The sequence below is a fragment of the Lepus europaeus genome, chromosome 8 (assembly GCF_033115175.1).
Source record: "Lepus europaeus isolate LE1 chromosome 8, mLepTim1.pri, whole genome shotgun sequence".
Lineage (NCBI taxonomy): Eukaryota > Metazoa > Chordata > Mammalia > Lagomorpha > Leporidae > Lepus > Lepus europaeus.
The window spans coordinates 71827834-71851563 of NC_084834.1; the positions used below are offsets into that span (position 1 = coordinate 71827834).

At 40.2% G+C, this 23730-nt stretch overlaps 1 protein-coding gene across 1 annotated transcript in view; it reads right to left on the reverse strand.

Annotated features, from left to right (window-relative positions):
- The window catches only part of ARHGEF38 (Rho guanine nucleotide exchange factor 38), a 137850-nt gene that overhangs the window by 37839 nt on the left and 76281 nt on the right, over positions 1-23730 (reverse strand). Inside the window, exons 4-5 of the mRNA XM_062199132.1 lie at positions 18433-18580; positions 4151-4168 (exon numbers count right to left, since the gene is read on the reverse strand). Of these exons, the coding sequence (XP_062055116.1) occupies positions 4151-4168; positions 18433-18580 (166 nt within the window). The remainder of the gene's footprint in view (positions 1-4150; positions 4169-18432; positions 18581-23730) is intronic.

Consider the following 23730-nt stretch of genomic DNA (forward strand, 5'->3'; position numbering starts at 1 on the left):
TGCAGCGTAAATCTCAGCCAGGAAACCAGCTATCACCTACCTCCCCTGCCATAAGTAACCAAATGTGTAAAAATTTCCCATACATATTGGGCTAAAAACTATAGTAATTATTAATTTATAATTCTTTTTCATCTTCTGTCTAAACACAAGTACTTTGGCAAATATTTATTTTAAACATTTGTTTACTTACTTGGAGGCCAGAGTGAAAGAGAGAGATTGGTAGAAAGAGAGACAGAGATCTTCCTCCCGCTGGTTCATTCCCCAAATGGCCACATTAGCCAAGTCTGGGCCATGCCAAATCTAGGAGCCACAAACTCTATCTGGGTCTTCCTTGTGGGTGGCAGAGGGACACTCTGATATATGCCAACATTGTATGCAGTGGCTTAAAGTCCTACACTACAAAACCAGCCCCTTTGACAGTATTTAATGCCATAAATAGTGCACCACTCTCATTACAAACTATTGTTGAGATGTTAGAAAGTCAAGTACACAGAGCTGGCTTTGTTTTAGCAGCATCCCATATGGGCACCAGTTCATGTCTCAGCTGCTCCTCTTCGGATCCAGCTTTCTATAAGTGGCCTGGAAAAACAGTGGAAGATGGCCCAGTTCCTTGGGCCCCTACACCCACATGGGAGACCCGGAAGTAGCTCCTGATTCCTGGCTTTGGATTGGCTCAGCTTCTGCCATTGTGGCCGTTTAGGGAGTGAAACAGCGGATGGAAGACCTGTCTCTCTGTCTCTCCCTCTCTCTGTCTATAACTCTGCTTCTCAAATAATTAAATAAATCTAAAAAAGGATGAAAACATAACATCAATGTTTATAAGACATACACAATGAAATTGTTAGTAAGGATTTGGCAAAAAGGTTATGGTATATGCACTAGATAGAATATTATGCAGTTATAAACATATGGATTTACATTTACTGACATGGAAAGTTATCTATGATACACTGATGAATGAGATAATGACATGAGGTAGGCAGGCAACTAGCTAGGTCTGCTGAGCTGGAAGTCACAAGCCCCAATGTGTGTTGCTATCCTCCTACTTATTCATGCAACACTCCCTTCCCAGTGACGCATTTGCTTCAGCTGAGACCTAAAGGAGATGCGATGAAAAAATGAAAATTGAACTCCATGTGGAACTTGTGGAAGGTGCCATATAATTTCCAAGTGGCTTCACACCTGGAGAGGCGCCACTGCAACTTCAAAAAGGAGACCAACAGTTGGGAGGGACCCTCTCTTGGCTGCAGACCATGGCTGGAGGGCTGCCAGGTGCTCTCTCTGCTTCCTCTCTCCCAACCCCTTTTCCTTTGGGGCAATCTCCTGGCCCATGGCCCACTCATGATGGGTATTTCTGTGTGAGGCATGTGTGTGTGTACTCACTGTCTCACCTTTAAAATAAGTTTTATCACTTTGGGTATCTTATTTGTGTCAGCACTTAGAATGTGTGTCTTTGTGCATGACAAAATCTTTTAGGAAAATTAATATTCCCCTTGCCCACATCAATAAAAATTGATATAGGAAGGAAATATATGGTGACTCTATAGTGGCTTATGTTTTTAATAGGTGTGTGTGTAAAGAAAAAACTGCAATGGAAACTGTTGAAATCTTTACTTAATATATACTAAACTGATCTTCTGTATATAAAGAGAATTGAAAATGAATCTTGATGTGAATGGAAGGGGAGAGGGAGTGGGAAAGGGGAGGGTTGCGGGTGGGAGGGAAGTTATGGGAGGGGGGAAGCCATTGTAATCCATAAGCTGTACTTTGGAAATTTATATTCATTAAATAAAAGTTAAAAAAAAAACTGCAATGGATTCAGAGATACTGTAATGTTACAATGGTGAACTCGGGAATATAATTACCAATTATATTTCCCATCTTCATTTTTATTTTATAGCATTTCTTTAATAATTTTAAAAGTACAAGGAAAAGAGAAAATAATCTATAAGATTTACAGATTAATAGGAGCTGTGAAGTCCAGAGGTAAGCATAGCTGGTTAGACAGGGAACACAAATAGAAAAGAAGGAAAAAAGCCAAGAAAATAACAAAACATTGCATTTCTGGGGATAAATTTCTAATAGCATCTTTCCCTTGATTTAGAATGTGTGACTTGTATCACCTGTATCACTCTTTAGTGGGTGATCCTCTGGTTCTTGTCACCCATTCGGTTTTTGATGTTTGCAAAAGGTAATTCAAAGTAAATATTTTAGACGTTATCTTCAGCTTTTTTGTAATCTTAAAATGTAGATTGTAACACACACACACACACAGTCAATTTTCAGTTACTGTAAGTAAGAGATTTTTTTGGATGCCCTTTAAAAATCCACATCTCTTAAATGCAATCTTGATTGCGACATTCCTGGCCTTAACCACTAAAGCTCCCAACAATTACGCAGCTCTTGACATTGCCTTTTACCCCTTTCTGTAGCAGCATGTGTGCTTCAGGACCCAAGAGAAAGGAACAGGAAGGAAAATAACTCATGGCAAATGTGGCTTTGATGTCCCTCCAGCCACATGCTGTGATTGCCCTTCCTCTTTTTAGTTCTTGATGTATAGAACAGACTAGAGGGGCTAACTCCTACACAGTGGGAGAGCAAGGGCCACTTTTAAAGCCAGCATTTCAATACAGTGTACTGTTTGTTTAAAATACTCTGTAAGTAGGAATCTGTGCATGCTAACTGCACTCAAAATTTCTCTCCCTTTCCTCTCAATCTCTCTCTTTCCCCTCTCTTTATTGTTTGTTTTTGTTAAAGACCTATGCCTTACGGGGAAAAAACAGCAGAATTCATAGCATATGGAGTTCTTCTCCAGCCACCCAGCCATGTGAAACACCAGTCCTCGGCACAATGTCAGGGGCACAGGCTTTGTGCTGAGGCAATTCTTTTCCCAACCCCCATTAACTATCATTGAGAGCAGTTGGGAAGGCTGTGGTGTGTGGAAAGGACCAAAAAGGCTCCTGCACCTCACAAAACAAATGTACTCCTATCTATTTATCCCATGGCCTGTTTTTACTTTTGAAAGAAAAGATTTATAGAGTGAGAGAACTGAGTGCCTGTTTGATATCCCCAAAATCAACTTCTCAACCTGGCCTATGTCTTCCGTCTCCTGCATAAAACCTGCTTCCTCCACTTCACCTTTGAATGCTGTCTTTTCTCAAGGTAGCTCTGCACCAAGCATGACTGCCAGGTATTTCTGGCTTACATTAATGTAATTTCTGTTTTGTAAACTTTATCTTCTTTGATGTAAACTCTCAGGAGTTTAAAACACACATGCATGCACACAGACCCTATGAACTCAGAATCTTTGGTGCTGCCCGTGCTAAGCCAAACACATGATTTTCAAAGTCCTCATAAATTTTAGTTTGTTCTTTCAGCAGTAAACAGGCAAGGAATACTTTTCTCTTAGAAAAGTGGCTATCTTCCAGAGTCTGCATGTATATTGTTTTATAAAACAATTTCTACCTAGTGGCCAACTATTTAACATTAGTATTTCACTTCTGTACTATGCATGCGTGACTTTTGCTTCATAAATAATATAAGGGTCCAAGTTAGAGAAAACTCAATATTTTACTATGATACATAAGGAAATATTTTCTTATCTATTATCTATGAAATCTTAAAAAGTATTATGGTACTAATCTCTGGCTTTTTAAACTAGTATTCTTAGGAAGAAATGTTTTTTGGACACATTAAAAGATTCCTAAGCACATGGACGACTCCCATTCCTGAGGAGTTCTTAGCACCAACAATTCTAAGTAAACTATATATCAGTATTTCTCTAAAAATTTCAATAAAATACATGTGGTAATTTAAGATATGAGGCCATCTCAGGCAAATTGGAAATGTGGTAATAGTGAAATCCGATGCACCAATTATGTCTGTAGTAAATACATTCACAATATTTATTGATTTATTAAAATCACAATACTCAATTGTAAAAACTAAAAATTCCATTGGACAAGACTATTCAGCACTTTTCCTCATGAGTCTCATATTTGATTTCTATTAGTAAAAAGGGATACTTACTATATACATCACCTCTAACTACCTGGATGTGATCAATATATGAAATATACATGTATTAAAAATCAGATTTTATCCCATAAATATGTGCAATTATAAAGTATAAATTTAAAAAGGTACTTACTCTTGCATGTATATTTGCCTGTAAGAGAAAAAATGAAATTTGTGTAAATCCACATATCTGAAGTAATATGCAAACATTATAAAACATCCTAATTTGTGTTATGTAAATTTCATGATACTCTGTAGAATTAGTCTCATTATTTTAAAGCCCTATCCCTAAAATCTTATTTCAATATATAAACCGTTTTCATTTCGTACTTTATATAACAAAAACTCTTGGCAGGTGTTGGGCGCAGCAGTTGAGATACCATTTGGTATGCCTGCATCCCATACTGGAGAGTCTGGGTTTGAGTCTCAGCTTTGCTCCTGCTTCTAGCTTCCTGTTACTACGCACCCTGGGAGGCAGCAGGTGATCACTCAAGCAGTTGGGCCCCTGCCACTCACATAGGAGACCTGGACTGACCTGACTTTAGCCACTTGCGGGCATTTGGTAAATGAACCCAGAGGATGGAAGATCTCTCTCTCTTTCTCTCTTTCAAATAATAATAAAAAAATTTTTAACTTTCGATTCAGATTATAGTTAGTAAATTTTGATAATTTGGAAATGGGGTTCAATTTAAATTTTCATTTATATTATGAAAAAATGATATGTTAAACATGGTAATGGAAGAAGCCAAAATTGTAAGATTACAAAGGAAATGTTTAACTAGCTTGCAGAAAACTATTATCAAAAGCTCTGCAACACTTCTGTGTATAATGACATGCAGATGATGAACAATTCCCATTCAATGAATGAATAATTCTCACAAAAGACTTCACTTGGTGTTTCTAATTTTTGTGTAAAATTTATGTCATCCCAGTGAAAAGCAATGCTCATTTATGATCTGCCTCTTCTTCCATCTCTTCTCTACCCATTTCTTTTTATTCTCATCCTCCTTAAATTGCTGACATTAACACAGCTTTGCACATGCCTCTCAGTCTTTGTACATGCTCCCCAGACGGCCGCGAGGACGAGCTGGGTCCCCCGCTCCCACGGGTGCGGGGCCCAGGCACTTTGACGGGCTAGCAGGGCGCAGTGGAGCAGCTGGAGCCCGTGGGGGCCGTGGCTCTGACTGGCTGTGCCCAGTGGAGGAGTCGGTGCGTGGCTGCGCCCGGATTGCAGGGGCACAGGTTCCTCAGCCCTGGGAAAGCCCCTTAGTGGAGGAGGCTGGAGGGGCCAGGGTCAGCTCACCAGGGGCTGTGGGGGCAGGGGTGACCCAAGCCTCCAGGGAGAGCGGCTCCCAGCCCTGGCCACGATTCCAGGAATCACCCGCCCTGTCCCTGGCTCCCAGCCTCCTGGAGGAGGGGTCTGTACCCAGAATGGCCCTGGTGCTGTGGAAACCGGGTCAGAGATGTGCCCGGCGGCCGCGGAGGGCCAAGGCCTGCCTCCCGGCCTCCTAGGAACAGATATTGGGGAGGACGTCCAGTGCTTTGTGAGCCCCCTGGACCTTCCAGGGTGGCCCTGGGGAGCTGGCCCCTCCCTCTGAGGGACTCCTGGCAGTCTCTGGCCAAGCCCTCCCACCTTCTTGCTTGGGCTCGGTTCTCCAGGACCCCGTGCTCAACCCTGCACCCCTTTCCTGTTCACCCTGGGCAGTCACCGCCTCAGGGGAGTCCTCCCGCACCTGTGACACGGCTCACTCCTCAGGCCCATTGGGGCCGGCTGGCCTGCCGAGCAGGCCTCAGGCTCGGTGGCTCTGGTCCCTAGGCCAGGGGCACGATCCCTGGTGTACATCCCCGCCGACTTGCCAGGGGGCAGGTGTCCACGACTGTCCACGACCTGCCGCCGCCCCAGCCTGGAGGGGTCCCTACACCGATCCTGGGACCCGGCCAGCCCAGCCGGCCATGAGCACGGAGAAAAATGCGGAAAGGGGCGGGAGGCGCAGCACCCGGAAGCGGGCGGGGCAGAGGCGGGGGCCAGTCACCCCCAGGGGAAAAAAAAAAATCTGGTTTAATGCCTTTGCTCTTTTTTTTTTCTGTGTGTGTGTGTGTGTGTGTTTTAAGATTTAATTATTTATTTGAAAATCAGAGTTATACAGAAAGAGATGGAGAAGCTCGGAGAGAGAGGTCTTCTACCGCTGGTTTACTTCTCAAAAGGCCACAACAGCCGGAACTGGGCTGATCCAAAGCCAGGAGCCAGGAGCTTCTTCCAGGTCTCCCATGTAGATGCAGGGGACCAAGGTCTTGGGCCATCCACTGCTACTTTCCTAGGCCATAGCAGAGAGCTGAATCACAAGTGGAGTGGCCAGAACTCAAACCGGTGCCTGTATGGGATGCCGGCACTGCTGGCGGTGGATTTGCTCGCTTTTCCCCTGCCTTAGCTCTTTTGGGTCTTTTCTCAAACCTTACTTCCCAATGAAGCTTTCCATGACCAATCGTTTAAAACTTGTCCCCTGCTTCATGCCATACTCTTTATCCGCAATGCCCTAGGCATTTCTCTCCAGAACACTTGTCACTTTCTGGTATACTACAAAACTTTTTTATTTAGTTTGTCATCTACCTCTCCTCCCCACCACTCCAGACAAGAATTTATGGCTGATTTGTTCACTGCTGTGCACTTGGTAGGAGCTCAAACTATATTTAAGGAATAAGAAAGATGGATTTTTTTCTCCAAAAGCCTCATGTTGCCGTAGAGAAATAGAATCATAGCCTGTATTTATCACCTGACCACCATGACCACTGGCACCAACCTTTTGGAAACAATGAATATTTTCTTTTTTCTTTGTTTCAAACAATTTTTATTTACAGAATATAAATCTCTTCAAAAAGATACATTCATTCATTTAATCAATGGTAAAAAACCTTATTAAACAGAAACTAAAGCTAAACATCATCACTTATATTTAAACAGAAATACAGATCATTGAAAGTGTATAAGCACAGAACACAAAATGTAGTTTTTAGTTAAGCAATTACATGAGAGGCTGTTTTTAAGTTTCTTTACTGACAACCCCATTTTAACCATTGAACAAATTAAACTTAACAGTAGTAAAAATGTAAAAATTCAATTTAAACATAAAAATATGGAACAACAACAAAAGAAGAGGAAGTATCTTCATTACCAAACAAATTAACAAATTTTCAGATACTCAGATACTTTCTGAGACATATCAAAACACCTACACCAAAGGTTGCGTTCATTTGAGAGGTATCAATACATCTTCAGTGCTGAGACTATTTGTAGCATTTACAATATACAAAGCAGCACTAGACTACTATGATTCACATTTGAGAAACACAGATTTAAGCTTTATGCTACAACTTGCCAATTTAACATGACAGCTAATGCAGTGGCAATTAGTCATTTCATATTTTTTTCTTTTGAAACTCAATAAGCAAGTTATCATTTAAGCACATGGAATAATACCATGTCTTTGTCCTTATAATAGTAAATTTTAACATCCAAATACTTTGTATCATGGAAATTTTACCTAGCTGTACAAAGGCTCCCAAATACAGTACAAGCATACAATTTCTTTAGTTAATTTAGTACAGATAAGTGCAGGACACTATTTCAGAGTATTGGGCAACAAAAATGTCGCTGTGTCACTACCTGTATTTAAGTATGAGCACACCACAACCACAACCATGGCAAGTAAATACCCTCACATGTCCTCCACTGCTTTCCATGTCTCAGGAGCTAGTTTAATGGATACCATTGGGGTTCAACCTACCTCTGAAAGCTCTTTTATTAAACATTTTGAAATTTAACTAACAGAACATCTATAGTCTCAATAAGCTAGTTTTTTTCCTTACTCTTCACTAATTAGTTCAAATACAGTATGTAATGTTTTAAATTTTTATAGCACCTTATTTTTTTAAAGATTTACTTTATTTATTTGAAAGACAGAGAGAGGTAGAGACAGAGAGAGAGGTCTTCCATCTGCTGGTTCACTCCCCAGATGGCTGCAATGGCCAGAGTTGTGCCAATCTGAAGCCAGGAGCCAGGAGCAGAGGGCTGGATCAGAAGAGGAGCAGCCAGGATTAGAACCGATGCTCATATGGGATGCTGGCGCTTCAGGCCAGGGCTTTAACCTGCTGTGCCACAGTGCCAGCCCCAACATCTTATTAAAATGATTAAAGGTATCTAAAATACCATTAGTGAGTAAAATATTAACCAAAACAAAATGACACAAAGAGTATTTTTGAGACTATTTTTTCCTTAACTAGAAAAGCTATGGGATTCATAAAGAACACAGATATAATGATACTTTAACCCTGCTGTTTTACAGTGTCAATAATAAGAGTAAATGGATGAGGGGCTGGTGCTGTGGCATAGCAGGTAAAGCCAGTGCGTTCAGTGCCAGCATCCCATATGAGTGTCAGTTTGAGTTCCGGCTGCTCCACTTCCAATCCAGCTCTCTGCTATGGCCTGGGACAGCAGTAAAAGATGGCCCAAGTCCTTGGGCCCCTGCACACTCATGGGAGACCCAGAAGAAGCTCCTGGCTCCTGGCTTTAGATCAGCTCAGCTCTGGCTGTTGCAGCCATCTGAGGAGTGAACCAGGGGGTGGAAGACTGACTCTCTCTCTCTCTGCCTTTTCTTCTGCCTCTCTGTAACACTGCCTTTCAAATAAATAAATCTTAAAAAAAAAAAAAGAGAGAGAGAGAGAGTAAATGCATGAAGCACAGAAAAGAAGAGCAGAATTTCAGGCAAAAAATCTACTAAACACGACTTTTGGATGCCTCAAACACAAAAGGGTTCACAGTGCTTATAAACACTATCATTATTTTCATCCTTTAAGTAGTTCAAATTTTTATTTCATTTCTAATTTTATCCAGAAATAAAAACCTAATTCATTACATAATATATCTTATCACTTTCAGTTTTCAAGTATTCAAGTAATGCAAACCCAGGTATTTTCTTTTATGGCAACAACACACAGACTGAGTTTCAAAGACAGGGAAAAATTCATCTAAAATAGCTCATGCACTCTTCCGGCCAAAGACATAAGAACCAAGACTTAACACTGTAATCACACAAATGGTATGTAAAACGAGAAGGGAAAAACAAGTGGTCCAATATAATCAATGGCTTCTTTTTAAGAAGATTTGAAAAGAGATTGTCTTAATATGTGGGTAGGTTCCCAGTAACAGGATATTCTGAAATCTCAGGAACTACAGAAGAAAAACCAGAGCAAGTTCTATTTCCCTGCTGTTTTTCCATAAATGTTTCTATTGTTTACTTTGGATTTCCTTAGCACTTTTACTGGGAGATTTTTTGCATTCACCTTCTTTCATAGCGATGACCATGTTTCTGTGTATAGCACATCCTTAAGCATCTTTTGTAAGGCTGGATGAGTGGTGACAAATTCTTTTAATTTCTGTTTGTTATGGAAGGTATTTATTTCACCTTCATTCATAAATGAGAGCTTTGCAGGATACAGTATTCTGGGTTGACAGTTTGTTTCTCTTAAGACTTGAACTATATATCTGCATTCTCTCCTAGCCTGTAGAGTTTCTACTGAGAAGTCAGCTGTGAGTCTAATTGGAGATCCTCTGAAAGTAATCTGTTGTTTCTCCTGTGCATATTTTAGAATCTTTTCTTTATGTTTTACTATGGAGAGTTTGACTACAGTATGTCGTGGTGAGTATCTTTTCTGGTCACATCTATTAGGAGTTCTGTGTGCTTCCTGTACTTGGACATCCCTTTCTTTCTCCAAATGAGGGAAGATTTCTGTAATTATTTTACTAAAAAGGCCTTCTAATCCATTCTTTCTTTCTGTGCCTTCAGGAACTCCTAAGACCCATATGTTGGGTCATTTGATAGTATCCCAGAAATCTCCAACACTTTTTTGTTGTTGTTCTAATTTTTTTTTTTTTTTTTGGTCTGATTGAAAAATTTCCCAAGATTTGTCTTCTAACTCAGATATTCTTTCTTCTGCCTCACCGAGTCTGTTGTTAAGGCTCTCCACTGCATTTTTTATTTGTTCTATTATATTCTTCATTTCCAGTATTTCATTTTGATTTCTCTTTAAAATCTCAATTTCATGTGAAATATGTTCATTCATGTCATGTATGGATTTCTTTAATTCATGGATTTGCTTCTGATTACTTCTAAGTAATCCTTCAATCAATTTTTTGAGTTTCATTTTGAGCATTTCTTCAATCTCTTCATCTTCACATTCTACTATTGAAATGTTGTGTGTTCTTTTGGGGTGTCATTTTATCTTCCTTTCTTGAACTGATGCATTTATTTTGGGCATTTGTGGAGATACTTGGTTTTTGTTTGTTTTTTCCATCTGATGGCTTTTATCTTTGGACTACACCTTTGTGGCTTAGTGGCTTCTGCTCTTTCAGCGAATACCCTGAGGTGTGTGCTGGGTGTGGCTAGGGAGCTCTCTTCAGTGCTATAGGGTGAGGGGAGTGTCCAAGGTGACACCCAAACTGGGTGTGGTAAATTTCTTTCTTTTTTTCTGTTTTTAATCAGAGAGGAGGGTTAATCTGCTCACATTCATCTCCTTTCCTCCAAGGAGGCCCATGCTTGGTTGCTAGCCCCAGTGAGTATAATATTTGTTCGCACTGCCACAAAAACCACACAAAGGATCCCTGAAGTCCTCTGTGTGAGCACAGATCCTATGACAATGACCTTCACCAGGGAACTGGGGAGCCCTGAGAGTGTGGAGTCACTCAGTGACTACCCAAAGACACAGCCACACCCTGTATCCTCACACACAGCCACAGTGTTTTCACAGTCCCGGTACACAAGAGTCCCACAGCCAAGAGCACCCAAACCCCTTGTCAATTCTCCCAGCGAGGCTCAGGCATCTCCTCTCAGCTGGTTTTTGGGCACGTGGACACGAGCTGGTGCAGCTGTTACATATGTCCAAAATGGCTTCTGCCCTCTCTAGCTAGTTACAGGAAGCTGGTGCTGGGTGGTTGGGGAGAGGGAAATGTGCCCCCCTTTTTTTCCCTTTAGGTTGGCAGGTCCACTGTCCTCCACAGGGCTCCAAGCTATTCTCAAGCAAGGCTCTTTCTGCAACTCTATTGCCAGTGGCTTGGGCTGCTGCAGTCTGGTCTCACCTCACTCTCTAAAGCTGGTGCTGAGGCTCTCAGCTGCTGGGGTCCTGAGTTGTACACGTCCACACCCGCCATGTGGGTCCACAAAGTCCATCTAATTTGTGTGGAGTTTCCTCTGACTTTTTCTCTCTAATTATTCTCTGAGATTGCACTCTCTCCATGGTTTTTTTTTTTTTTTAACTATCCTCTCCTAAACTAGAGCAATAAGCTCCCTCCCTATTCCACCCTCTTGGTGTTGCTCCATTGTCAACAATGAATATTTTCATAAGAGTAGATGGCCCTTTTATATTCAATGATTGAGAAAAAATTTAAAGATAAGTACCTATATTGAATTTAATAAATTTTTTTAAAGATTTATTTTATTTATTTGAAAGACAGAGTTACAGAGAGAGGTAGAGACAGGGAGAAACCACCCACTGGTTCACTCCCCAGATGGCCGTAATGGCCGGAGCTGCACTGATCTGAAGCCAGGAGCCAGGAGCTTCCTCCAGGTCTCCCATGTGGGCTCAGGGGCCCAAGGACTTAGGCCATCTTCTACTGCTATCCCAGGCGGAGAGCTGGATTGGAAGAGGAGCAGCTGGGACTACAACCGGCGCCCATATGGATGGTGACACTTCAGGCCAGGGTTTTAACCCCCTGCACCACAGCGCCGGCCCCGAATTTAATAAATTTTAATAAACAATTAGTTTTTTCATTAATACTAGTATTCTATATATATGGGGGCTTCAAAAAGTTTATAGCCCAGAGCAGACATTTGGTACAGCAGTGAAGTCACTCCTTGGGATGCCTGCATCTCCTACCAAAGTTCCTGGTTTGAGTATTGACTCTGTTTGAAATACAGCTTCCTACTGATGCATACCCTGAGAGACTGCAGAAGATGGCTCAAAGTACTTGGGCCTCTGCTACCTACACAAAAGACCCAGATTGGGTTTCTGGCTCCTGGATTTGGCCTGCCCAGTCCGAGCTGTTGAGGGCATTTAGAGAATGAATCAGTGGATAGAAGATTCTCTCTTTCTATCTCTGTCTCCCTCTCACTGGCTCTTTCTTTCTTTCATATATACATACACACATAAAAAAATTTTTTTTTCAAGTTAATAATCAAGTGGAATTAAAAGATATATTTATTTAGGTGTAAAAATTTTTTGAAATCCCTGCATATGGAGAAACTTTCAAAAAGTTCAGGGAAAATGCGTATTATGAAAAAACTATGCATGCCTTTCAAAGAGTTTTTGCACCACGATAAAATTACCTTTTAATTCCATGTTCCATGAACTTTTTGATGTCCCCTCATGTGGAAAACAATGTCATACACATGTGAGCAATGTTTCACCAGTCTTCAGACACAACATATCAGTGGATTCCTAGACATCTGGAAATAACTAAGTTCTGTCTGCTGATTCCAAGACTTCCTAAATGGGAAACATGCACAGAATTATAATTTCCTTGGTATCAGCAGCTGCCTTAATTTTAGGCAATTATTAACTGCTGTTTAAAGAACTCTTCCTCTGCAATGCAAGAAATTGCACCACCCCCCTCCTCCCTCCACAATATTTCCTTCCACCCATTTCCATTAAAGTCATATTCTTTCCCTAACTTCTATCTCCTTCTAATGAGAAATCTCATTTTCCCAATATACTTTGTAGATCTGAGATCAGAAAATTTGAGGAATAAGTTGAATAAAAATTAAAATATATGATTTTCCATGGGAAAAAACAAGTGAACAGTATATTCATTTAGGAATAAAAACATTGAAGTTAAAAGAAAACAATTGTTCTTTTAACTCTTAGAGAAGGCATGGAATATTTTTGTTTATTCCATTTATTTCAACTAAATCAAACATAAACATTATACCATAAATTAAACACTGTTTAATGTAATGTAACATTTTCATAAAAAGAAACCCGAAAGACTTTCCAACAGGAGAAACCACAATCTAAATGGTAGGGGCACTGCATTATAAATTTCCTATTTTATTTGCTCACCACTAAAAATAAAAAAGTCTCTTTTAGTGCAAAAACTTTCATAAATTAATCCCAGCCAAAGACAATGCAGGCAAGAGGAAGTTAAACTGTGCCCATTTGTCCTTTTATGGGATAAAATTGTTTAATGTATCTACCATGTACCTTGTACCCTCATGGGTTCATTATAATTTGACTCACAATTAGCAAAAATTTTTCTGTGATTAGTCCTTGAGGAATTTCATCATTGTTTAAACATGGTGTCATGTAATAAGGAACCAAAAGAATTTCCAAAAATTATTTTATTTTTTTACTCGGAGTACTCCATTAAAATACTAAGTATAGAGGCAGACAGTAATACATTTGGTACAATGGTTAAGACACCACTTGGGATACTCACATGCCTTATTAGGGTGCCTGAGTTCAAGCCCCTGCTTTCCTTCCAATTTCAGCTCCCTGGGAATGTGCACCCTGGGAGATTAACAGGTCATGGCTCAAGTAATTGGGGCTCTGCCACCCAAATGTGAGAGAACTAACTTGAGTTCCAGGCTCCTGGCTTCAGCCCAGCCCAGTCCTGGCTGTTGCGGGTAATTGGAGAGTGAACCAACAGCTAGGAGATCCCTGTGTATCTGACTGTCTCTACCTTTCAAATAAATAAAACTAACGAAATAAATGTTTTAAACACTAGAAGAAGTATATGGTATAGTGAACCAGTTGAAATGTATTCCGTTAGAGTGTGTGTGGCAGGCATGAGCTTTCCACTTCCTCTCTGAATGGAGAAGCTACAGGAGTCATGTGAGCAGGCAACATGCCCAGGAAACTAGAAGCGAGTTTTCCTCCCGATGCTGGTGGCCTTGGTTAGTGAGAAAATGAAAATAAATGTGTATGACAAGTGAATGTGAAACTAGAGATGTGTCTTCCATCTCAGAAAACTTGGACTAACCTCCACATTCTTTGTTTAAATTGCAAAATAAACAAATCTCTGGGGCCTCTAAAATGCAGTAGGGACTTTGTTAGTATTTATAACTGAAAAAAAAAAACAGAAAGGAGGCAACAGACAAGCTATTCTTATTATAGCAATGCTTATATTTATAGCAATCCTGGTTTTTATTTTCCTCATACAGATCAGAAACCTTAAATAACCACCAAAGAGGCTAAGTAATCAGATCCTTAGCAAACAACTTTGATACCCTTGGAGACTGTGGTAATACACTATTTTACATAATCTTAGGGGTCCCTAGTGCAACTCTATAAACACTCCTTGTTAAATAAGTACAAACTTGCAAATTCCCAACTTGTAGACTACAGATGCAGATGCGTATTGTGTTTCTGGATAGTTTGGAGTCTTTTCTTTCTAAAAGTCTCCAAACCCTGAGATTACTGCTTAGATTGTATCTAGATTGAGGGAAGCAGTGGATGGGCACTGTGGTCATGATTTCTGCCCCCAAAATAGTTGGTAACTTGAGCATGTGTCAAAATCACTCAAGAGTGTTTATTAAAGTGCATATTCCAAGCTGGATCATAAGGGATCCTATTTTTGTTTTGTTTTGTTTAATCTGGGGCAGAGCATATCAATCTGTACTTTTAATATATACCACTGGAGGAGCGGGGACTCACACACTGCTCTAACATTTCAAAGCATTTTAAAATTCCTTGCTGGATATGAATATTATTTTCTCTTTTGAAAGATAACAGGTTTCAGAGATCAACTAAAGTTTCTGATCCTCAGTTTGTTATAGAAGTAGGCTCTATCTTTCCCACCATATTGGAAATTGTCTTAAACTCTACCCACTATGTTATTTAAATGAACTCTTGCATTATTATTAAACTTCCTAGATAGTTTTGTTTATCTCTCCAACAAGTTTGTGTTCCTGGGAGGCAAGAAATTTACTTATAAATTTTAAAAAACATTTTCAACATTATCTTGTGCTGTTAATAAATATTTATTAGGCCCTCAATAAACACATTTAATTTTGGTTAAAATGCAGCAAGAGTTGCTTTAAAATCCGCTTTAGCTTCTGAGGCGTGAAGCCACCTGTCTTGTGGATATCGCTCCAAACCAAGTAGTTCTAATATTCGCTTACATGGTAGAAAATGGAGGCCACACCTAATATTCATTAGAAATTGGCAACTGCACTGGGGCTCCCTTATTTAGCCACAAGGAAAAGGCAGAATGACAGTAATAGCTTTGACTGATTACTTGGCAAGGGAAACCAAGCCCTTAGGGTGTTCCAGGCTCTCTTTGGCCTATAAACCTGTTTGAAAACCTGTTTCTCAGAATTTAAAGCTCAGCTCAATTGAGGTCAGTATTACAGTAACGTCAATAATTCTAGCGCTTTCAGCCTTTAGGCAGACCAGTACAATTCATCACTAACTTTATTTTCATGGAAAGGCAACTTTTGGGAAAATGGCTCTAACTTGAGCTATTTTATTTTGATTTTCTTTCCCTTAAGAAATAGTTCTGCCAATATTGCTTCTTTTGGATTTTGTGCTTTCTAAAGCTTAACACCTTCCAGTGCCTGAAATTATGCCCTAAAATCAGAATGGTTCTGAATACATAAAATGTGGGGCACCACCAGAGCCATAACTCGAAGCTTGCAGAAAAGGACCAAATAAGCTACTGGGCCCAAAAGTAATTTTCAGTAATTGGGACTTCATGAGGTTTAAAAATTACCTCTGCCTTTTGCTGGATTTTAGGGGAATGATACTGAGCTACACAGCCTAGTGGAATATTCTGATGGGGCCTATTTCTTTCTCTTAGAAGCCAAAGGATCAATGAATAATAAGCTAATGTTCATTCTCTTTTGCACAGACAGCTCCACTTGGTACACAATCGGGAGTACAGGCTCCAAGTAGATTAAGCACATCCTCTCCAGGTAAGGACCTCCATGCCGTGGGTTGGCAGTGAGGTGATGAGCCAAGGTGTGGGTTGGTTGTTCATTTGCTATGAGATTTCCCTCTTTTGTTTTTAGAAACTGAAGAAGGGAAACAATTCTCAAGATGAGTATTTATTGAATTAGATCATGTAATTAGTTTAAGGTAGGAAAGGTATTCATTCACACCCAGATAACACTATTATTTTCCTGTGAAAAACTGTACCTGTACATTTAGAGGATTTTGCTCCTAATAGATGAATTTGTTAAGATGGATATAACTTCAAGGTTTAATATTTCTCTGAATCGATATACTAACATGAAACTAAACTGAACACAGTAAGAAATAATCAAGTGGAGCTACTCATCCTATATTAAAGACTTATCTGATCATCTTGAGCTCCCTGTGGGCAGAGCTTAGGTCTTATTTATTTTTCTGTTGTTAGCACCCAGAACTCTGCTTGCACAGTACAGCATTAAATAAATAATTTCATGCTTGCAATTTAGTGACTTGAATATATTCTTTTCTATGGAATGGAAAATGGTTTAAATTTGCAAGAATTTAAGGGCCAGTAGAGGGCAATAGAGCTGAATTTTTTTTAAATGTATGTATGTATATATATATTTAAATAATTCATCAGGCCCAGTTTCTTTTTTATTTTCTTTTTGTATGTGTGGTTTTTTTTTTTAAAGATTTATTTATTTATTTGAGAGGCAGAGTTATGGACAGAGAGAGGGAGGGACAGAGAGAAAGGTCTTCCAGCCGCTGGTTCCCTCTTCAAATGGCTGCAACAGCCAGAGCTGGGCCAATTCGAAGCCAAGAGCCAAGAGCTTCTTCCAGGTCTCCCATGTGGGCCCAACAACTTGGGCCATTTACCATTGCTTTCCCAGGCACCTTAGCAGACAGCTGGATCAAAAGTGGAGTAGTCGGGACTCAAACATGTGCCCAAATGGGATGCTAGTGCTGCTGACGGAGGCTTGGTGTACTGTGACACAGCCAGGCCCTGTTTAAATCCACATTCAAATCCAGTTCTTGCCAGGATAGATTTCCTTCAAAGTTTAGTCTCCTGACTGTACTATAGCACAGCTACAAACCTCTGTAACACATTGGGACCCCCTATTTCTGTGCCATTCCCCTCCCCACAGCAGCATATGTAAGGAATGTGTGCTAGGGAGTCAGAGTGGTGAGCATTGATTTGCACACAGCAGCTGTCTGGTGGTTAATTAGTTGCCTAGTCAAGGTCATTTGATGGTTGGACAATTCCTAAAAGCAAAAGACCAGGTTGGCGCCATGGCTCAATAGGCTAATCCTCCACCTTGCGGCGCTGGCACACCGGGTTCTAGTCCCGGTCGGGGCACCGGATTCTGTCCTGGTTGCCCCTCTTCCAGGCCAGCTCTCTGCTGTGGCCCCGGGAGTGCAGTGGAGGATGGCCCAAGTGCTTGGGCCCTGCACCCCATGGGAGACCAGGAGAAGTACCTGGCTCCTGCCTTCGGATCAGCGCGGTGCGCTGGCCGCAGTGTGCCGACCGCGGCTGCCATTGGAGGGTGAACCAATGGCAAAGGAAGACCTTTCTCTCTGTCTCTCTCTCACTGTCCACTCTGCCTGTCAAAAAATAAAAATAAATAAATAAATAAATAAAAAGACCAAAAGGAAACCACTGGGTAAAATGTGAAGTAAGATAGTAATTTGGGCTTTAAGCTTCTTAAGGAAAATATATAAACAACTAGATGGCAATTTCATTGACAAGAAACAGTTTAAATATGTGCCTATATTCATGTACATGAATAAGATCAGAAGACAATGCAAATGGATTATTAATAGGTGATAGAATATCAAGGTGTTTTTTTTTTACAAAAATCTTATTCACACTTCTATTTTTCACCTTTTTATAATGCATAGATATTTCTTCTAGAAAGAAAATGTATATTATGTAGCAACTTCCACCAATATTTTAGGTATGAGGAAGAAAGGCATAAATTTATGTTAGTAGGGCCTAATTCGTCTTTACCAATCTTTCCTCCTCCACTACAGTAAGTTTGGGGAAAGAAAAGAACCATTCAGAGGTCATGGAACATTCCACCAACCTGATCAGCTCATGCGCTCTGGTGCTCATATAAGCTCACCTGTTTTCAAGTATGCCTGCCCTAAAACTGTGTGAGAGCAGGCAAGTTGCAATCACTGGCGGGGGAGGAGACTGTCCACTTCTCATTTTTTGGAATTGCATATTTCCATTCCATTTTATATTTAGTCAATCCTCACACAGAAAAAGGAAAAAATAAAACCTGTTTTCCAGACTTCTGGCATGCCAGCTTTTCATCGAGGGAATGCAAAGCAGAGTGCCCAGTGAGCCTCACAAAATTTAGGGATTTATGTGAGACCTTTCATCTGTGTCCATTTGAAATGTTCCCTGCAAGGCAGGTGCGAAGAGCTGGGATTCACCGTTTGAAAAGGCCTTACCTTAAGGACTGGATACACTGGCTCAAGTGTTGCTTCAGCTCCTCTTCCTTCTCATAGGACTCCAGGACACTGTGCGCTTCATCGTGGTGGTAGCAGTAGATTTTATAAATATCTTCCAGTGGTCCTTTAATCTGCAGGAACACTTCTCCTGTGAAATGCAAAACAAAGGCAAATGACATCAGTTCCGATCAAACTGGAACTCCACATTATTCAACAACGCTGACTAGAGTTGGATGGGTCCCACCTTATCCCCGAGGTTTTCAGTAGGTGTAGAAGTCATAGAGTGATTTTCTTCTCTTTCCTTTCTTCTCCTCTCCTCTTCCTTCTTTCCGCTCTCACCTGTCCCTCCCCCCTTCCTTTCGTAAAGCAAAGAATGAAGAACTTAACAGAAATAGGCAGCTGGGGTTCTCTCAGAGGTGACTTTACACTGTAGGATGGTGTGCAGGATTGTGGCTGGGACCAGGCCAGTTTTGGGTTTGTCCAAGTGGGTATGGATGGGCTGTGTATTAGACTGGCTTTGATATCTGAGCAATTTATTTTAACTCCTTGAACCTATTTCCTGTTTTATAAAATTATGGCAATAACAGATTCAATTTCATAGATTCATAATAAAATTAAAAGAGATTGTGTTTGGAAAGTTCAGAGTTAATTATGTACATAGTAAATGCTTAAAAGGGAGCAGTATTTGCTAATTTTCTAGTAGGATAGGATTTCAGGTGTTATTTTTCAATATTTATTTCACTAACATTGCCTGAGGTTTCTGAAAATTAGCAATGGAGTTCAGCAAAATGAAATATTTCTGTATATGGGATAATAAAAGGTCATTATTTTTAAAATGTCAATTAGATACTATTATGAACAAAGGTTATGACTGTATCCTCATAAAGCAGCCTGAGCTAATTGTGTCCAGCCATTTAATGAATCCTCTTTGAAATTATAAAAATTGGGTCTATGACTGGTTGCTCATGTAGCTTTTGGATTAGTTTGATTTAAACACCCACTGCATCACTTAAAAATGAATGCTAAGCATCTTCGACTCAACCCAGCACCATATGAGATGATTTGGGAGATGCAAGAGTATGTGATCGAATGTGCTTGCATTAACTGTTTAACTCCCCATGTATATGAAGAGATAAGAAGTCGTTCACTTATGTTACTTACGGAGGAACAAATCTGGGTTTGAAAGAAATAATGACTTTCACAAAGTCCTGTCAGGAGGTGACAAGGCCAGAAATGAAGGCCATATTCTTATCAGTTTTTCCCTTGGGTTTTAAAACTCCACACATCAGAGCACTGGACACTGTACCAGATGATATGGTTAGAAAGAATCAGAAACCATTTAGAGTTCGTACGATGACTTTGAAAATGACCTTTAAAAAATTGTTTCAGTATCTTCATTTCAATTGTAAAATGAAAATAAGGTAGCTATTGAGATGAATTTGAGAATAAAATTGGATGACGGATATTAAATGTGGCAGCCACTAAGTTGCTCAGTAATAATCAATTGTCTTTTAAGTCTACTTTACTATCTCTAGAACCAAAATATGAGTACTTTTAAAAGTATCACATCCTTTTCTCATTTACATTAATATAAAACTTTTCTTTCTTCTTCTTTATTTATAGAGATTTTTCCTGTGATTATAGTTAGCCCCCAAGGTAATGTGAAGGGAGTGTGTGTGTATTTTAAAGTTTTGTTTGTTTTAATAGCACTTTTGGGGGCCTGTAAGAAGAGAATGAACATCTTTGGAGCTTAAGGGAAGAGCAATTCTTATTTTATTTCTGAGACTTTACTGAGTTGATCCTTGTAGATGCTATAGATTTTTTCTTTAAGACAGCAGCACAAACAGTAAGAAATAGAGCAGTTAAGAAGAGAAAATAAAATAGGCCAGTAACTGAGTTTAGGGTTGGGAGTTAGGAAAACAAGGCTCCAGCAGCAGACCCAGTCAGTGGGGTTTCCAAAGGGAGGGAATACAGGCCCAGAAGTGGGCATGGGTGACAGGTGGGTAGGAAGGCTCAGCAGCAAGTTGGGAACAGAAGATCTGAAGGCACACAGCCACACACAAGAAGTTATAAATATGTATGCTCAGTATAAAGGTGCCACGATTAGAGACAAAAAAAAAAGGTAAAGACAACTCCACGGATCCACACTATGATCAAATCAGAAAGTCAAAAAACAAAAAAGAACAAAGATACTCATTGTCTGCACAATGAAACCATTATATTTTCTTTAACAGGTGTTGTCTAGTTTGAGAGAATTTATAGCTCTCGGCTTAAGAGCAGGATCAGTTTTTTCCCCCTCTTTTCCAAGTAAAACTCAGTTGGGGCTTGAATAGTAATTATTAAAGTTAAAAGATATTTAAGTGCTCTAATTGAAAGTCATTTATTCAGCCCAAGGCCAAATACAACGCTAGTGGGAAGAATATTTGATTCCCCTCCCATCCCTCCCCATGTATTCTGCTTCATAATAGTGCAGACGAAGCGAGGTGTCTCACAGCAAAAGTGATTCTGTTTCCACGGTAACGTAAGAATCCACTGCATTTCTTTAGTATCGAAGGACAACTGCTCTGTCTAATGTGCGTGGGTTTGAAGGGATGATTGGGAGCAGAGAAGGGACTGAACCACTGAAGGTAATTTCACTTCTGACTGCCTGACACAAAGGCACCAGAATCCTATTAAATAAATAAAACTACCATGTTCTTCTTTCTAAAAATTCTACAAGAATTTCTGCGTTGGCTTCCCCACAAAGCTCCCCAACAAAGCTCTGCAAAAGAGAAAGGAAAAATACATCCTTTTACATTTAATTTGTTACTTCCTTTAAAAACAACCCCTCCCACCACCACTAAAACTGAACATTTTCAATGTCCTGGCGTTGTTACTCTTATATTGCACATTATTTCCTTAGTGATTAAATATAATAAAGGTTATTTTCCTGACCACCTCTCCTGTTTTCCCAGACCCTCATGTCCATCCCCATGAGGTGTCATACCAAACAACATGGCTTCTATATTATTCCGGGCTAGGCTTTGTTTAGGAAAGTGGCATAAAGTAGTCATACTTTTTAGTTCATTTTCTTTGACAGTTTTCTGGACGACTATTATGTACCAAATACCTTGATTGGTACTACAAATACTAAGAACCACATTTCACTCAAGGAACTTATATAGGTCAGCAAGGAAGAGAGAGAAGACTCAACTCTCATTTACTCTACCTTTTTTTCTTTGAAAGATTTTATTTATTGTGAAAAGTACAATATAGAGCTATGAAGCACATATAGGTAGCTTTTCTACCCTTGGGGATCTTTGAGCTATCACATAATAACTTGACCTTGAAATTCGAGCTATGAATGAGAGCAAAAGCAAGGAAAGAAGGCAGGCTTTTGGCACAGTGCTTAACTCTATTTGAGATGCCTGTATCCCATAGGAGAGTGCCTGGGTTTGAGTTCCAGCTCCCCTCAAGATTCTACCTTCCTGCTGGTGTACACCTTGGGAGTCAGCAGGTGATGGCTCAAGTAATGTGGGAGACTTGAGTTTGAGCCTGGCTTCTGGCTTCAACCTGGTCCAGCCCAGCCTATTACAGGCATCTATGGAGTGAACCACCAGATGGAAGATCTCTGTCTCACTGCTTTTCAAATAAATATACAAGTAAATGAATAAATAAATAATATATTTTTAAAGCAAGGAAATAGGTGCACTAAGGGGTAAGGTGAGTTGAGGAACTTTGAGCAATCTGATTTGGCAGTTGGGACTGTGTCTGTGAAGTTTCAGAGGAGGTTATAGGGCTGGGCAGGAGCCGGAGCAGGAAGGACCTTGTGTGTTATTATGGAGCTTGAACTTTAACCAGGTGGTGATGGAGAAGCACTGGTGCGTTTTAGGCAACAGATCAAGATAATTAGATCATGTTTTAGAAAGATTACTCTGGTAGTCCTAAGAAAGAAGTTAGGAGAGGAGTTAGTGAAACTGAATAAGAGAGAATAAACCAGTCATAAGGCTTTGAGAATAATAAAGCAATAAACGAGAAGGGCTAAAATGGGAAGTTATCACAGTTGAAAAAGAATCTGTTCTAGCCTCAAATGCCTGGAATCAAACCCCCGTTTTGCCATTGATCTGATATATGTCACTTGGGAGAGTTACTTGATTTCTGTTTGATCATTTCCTCACCTGTAACATGGGGATAATACTAACAGTAAGGCTGTTTGAAAACTACATGAGTTAAAATATATTGTGTGTATCAGTACAGTAGGTGGCGTGTGCCAGTGCTCTAACTCTGAAGGCGTAGTCATGGAGGATGGCTAAGAGGGAGGAAACGGCTATTGAACATGTGAGAGATGAAAACTCCACTGCAAGCCAGGATCCTGGGTTCAGGGGTCATTGGGTAAACAATGATGACATGAGAAGGAGAGCGTTCAGATGGGAGAGATGATGAGTTTGATTTAATGAGTTTGACTTGCCCATTCTATATTCAAGTGGACAACTCTCCCATAGAATTGGATATTTGAATCTGGGATTCAGAAAGATAATATCTGAGAGAAAATGTAGATTTTTTAAAAATCAAGTAGAAGCCACAGATTTGATGTGGTCTTGCCAGAAAGTCTACAGAGTGAGAAATAAAGAGGTTCTGAGGATCAAATGCCAGTGAATGCAAACAATGAGGGGCTTCTAGGAGAAAATATATGCCAAGAAGCCTGAGATGGCATAGCCAGAGAGAAGAGAGAAAAACTAGGAGTGGTGTCAGGAAAACCAAGTTCAATATGAGAAATACTGCAGAGACTGAATATGTTTATGGGTGACAGAGCATACTAACTATCCCCTAGGAGCGGTACTTTTTTCTTCTGAAACAATACAATTTTTGGCTACCCCAAAATAAAACTAAATTGTCCAGCCTCTCTTGCAATTGGTGTGGCCATGTAATTAAAGCCCAGCAGTGGGATATAAGTGATACTGTCCAGATTTTGTTTTTGTTTGAGAAGGATGGAGGGAGAGGGAGAGGGAGAGGGAAAGGGGGAGGGAGAGAAAGAGGGAGAAAGCTCTCATTTACTGGTTCACTCCTCAAATGTCTGCAATGCTGCAATGGCCAGAGCTGAGGCAGGACAAAAACTATGCTCTAGGATTGAAATTCAGGTCTCCACCATGGGTGGGAATCACCACTGCTTCCCAGGACATACATTATCAAGAAGCTGGAGTCAAGAGTTGGAGCCGATAATTGAACCCAGGTACTCCAACATGGGATTGAACATCTTATCTCATGCCTCAACTGCTAGGCTAAATGCTCACCATGGATATTCCTTAGATTATCAAATTA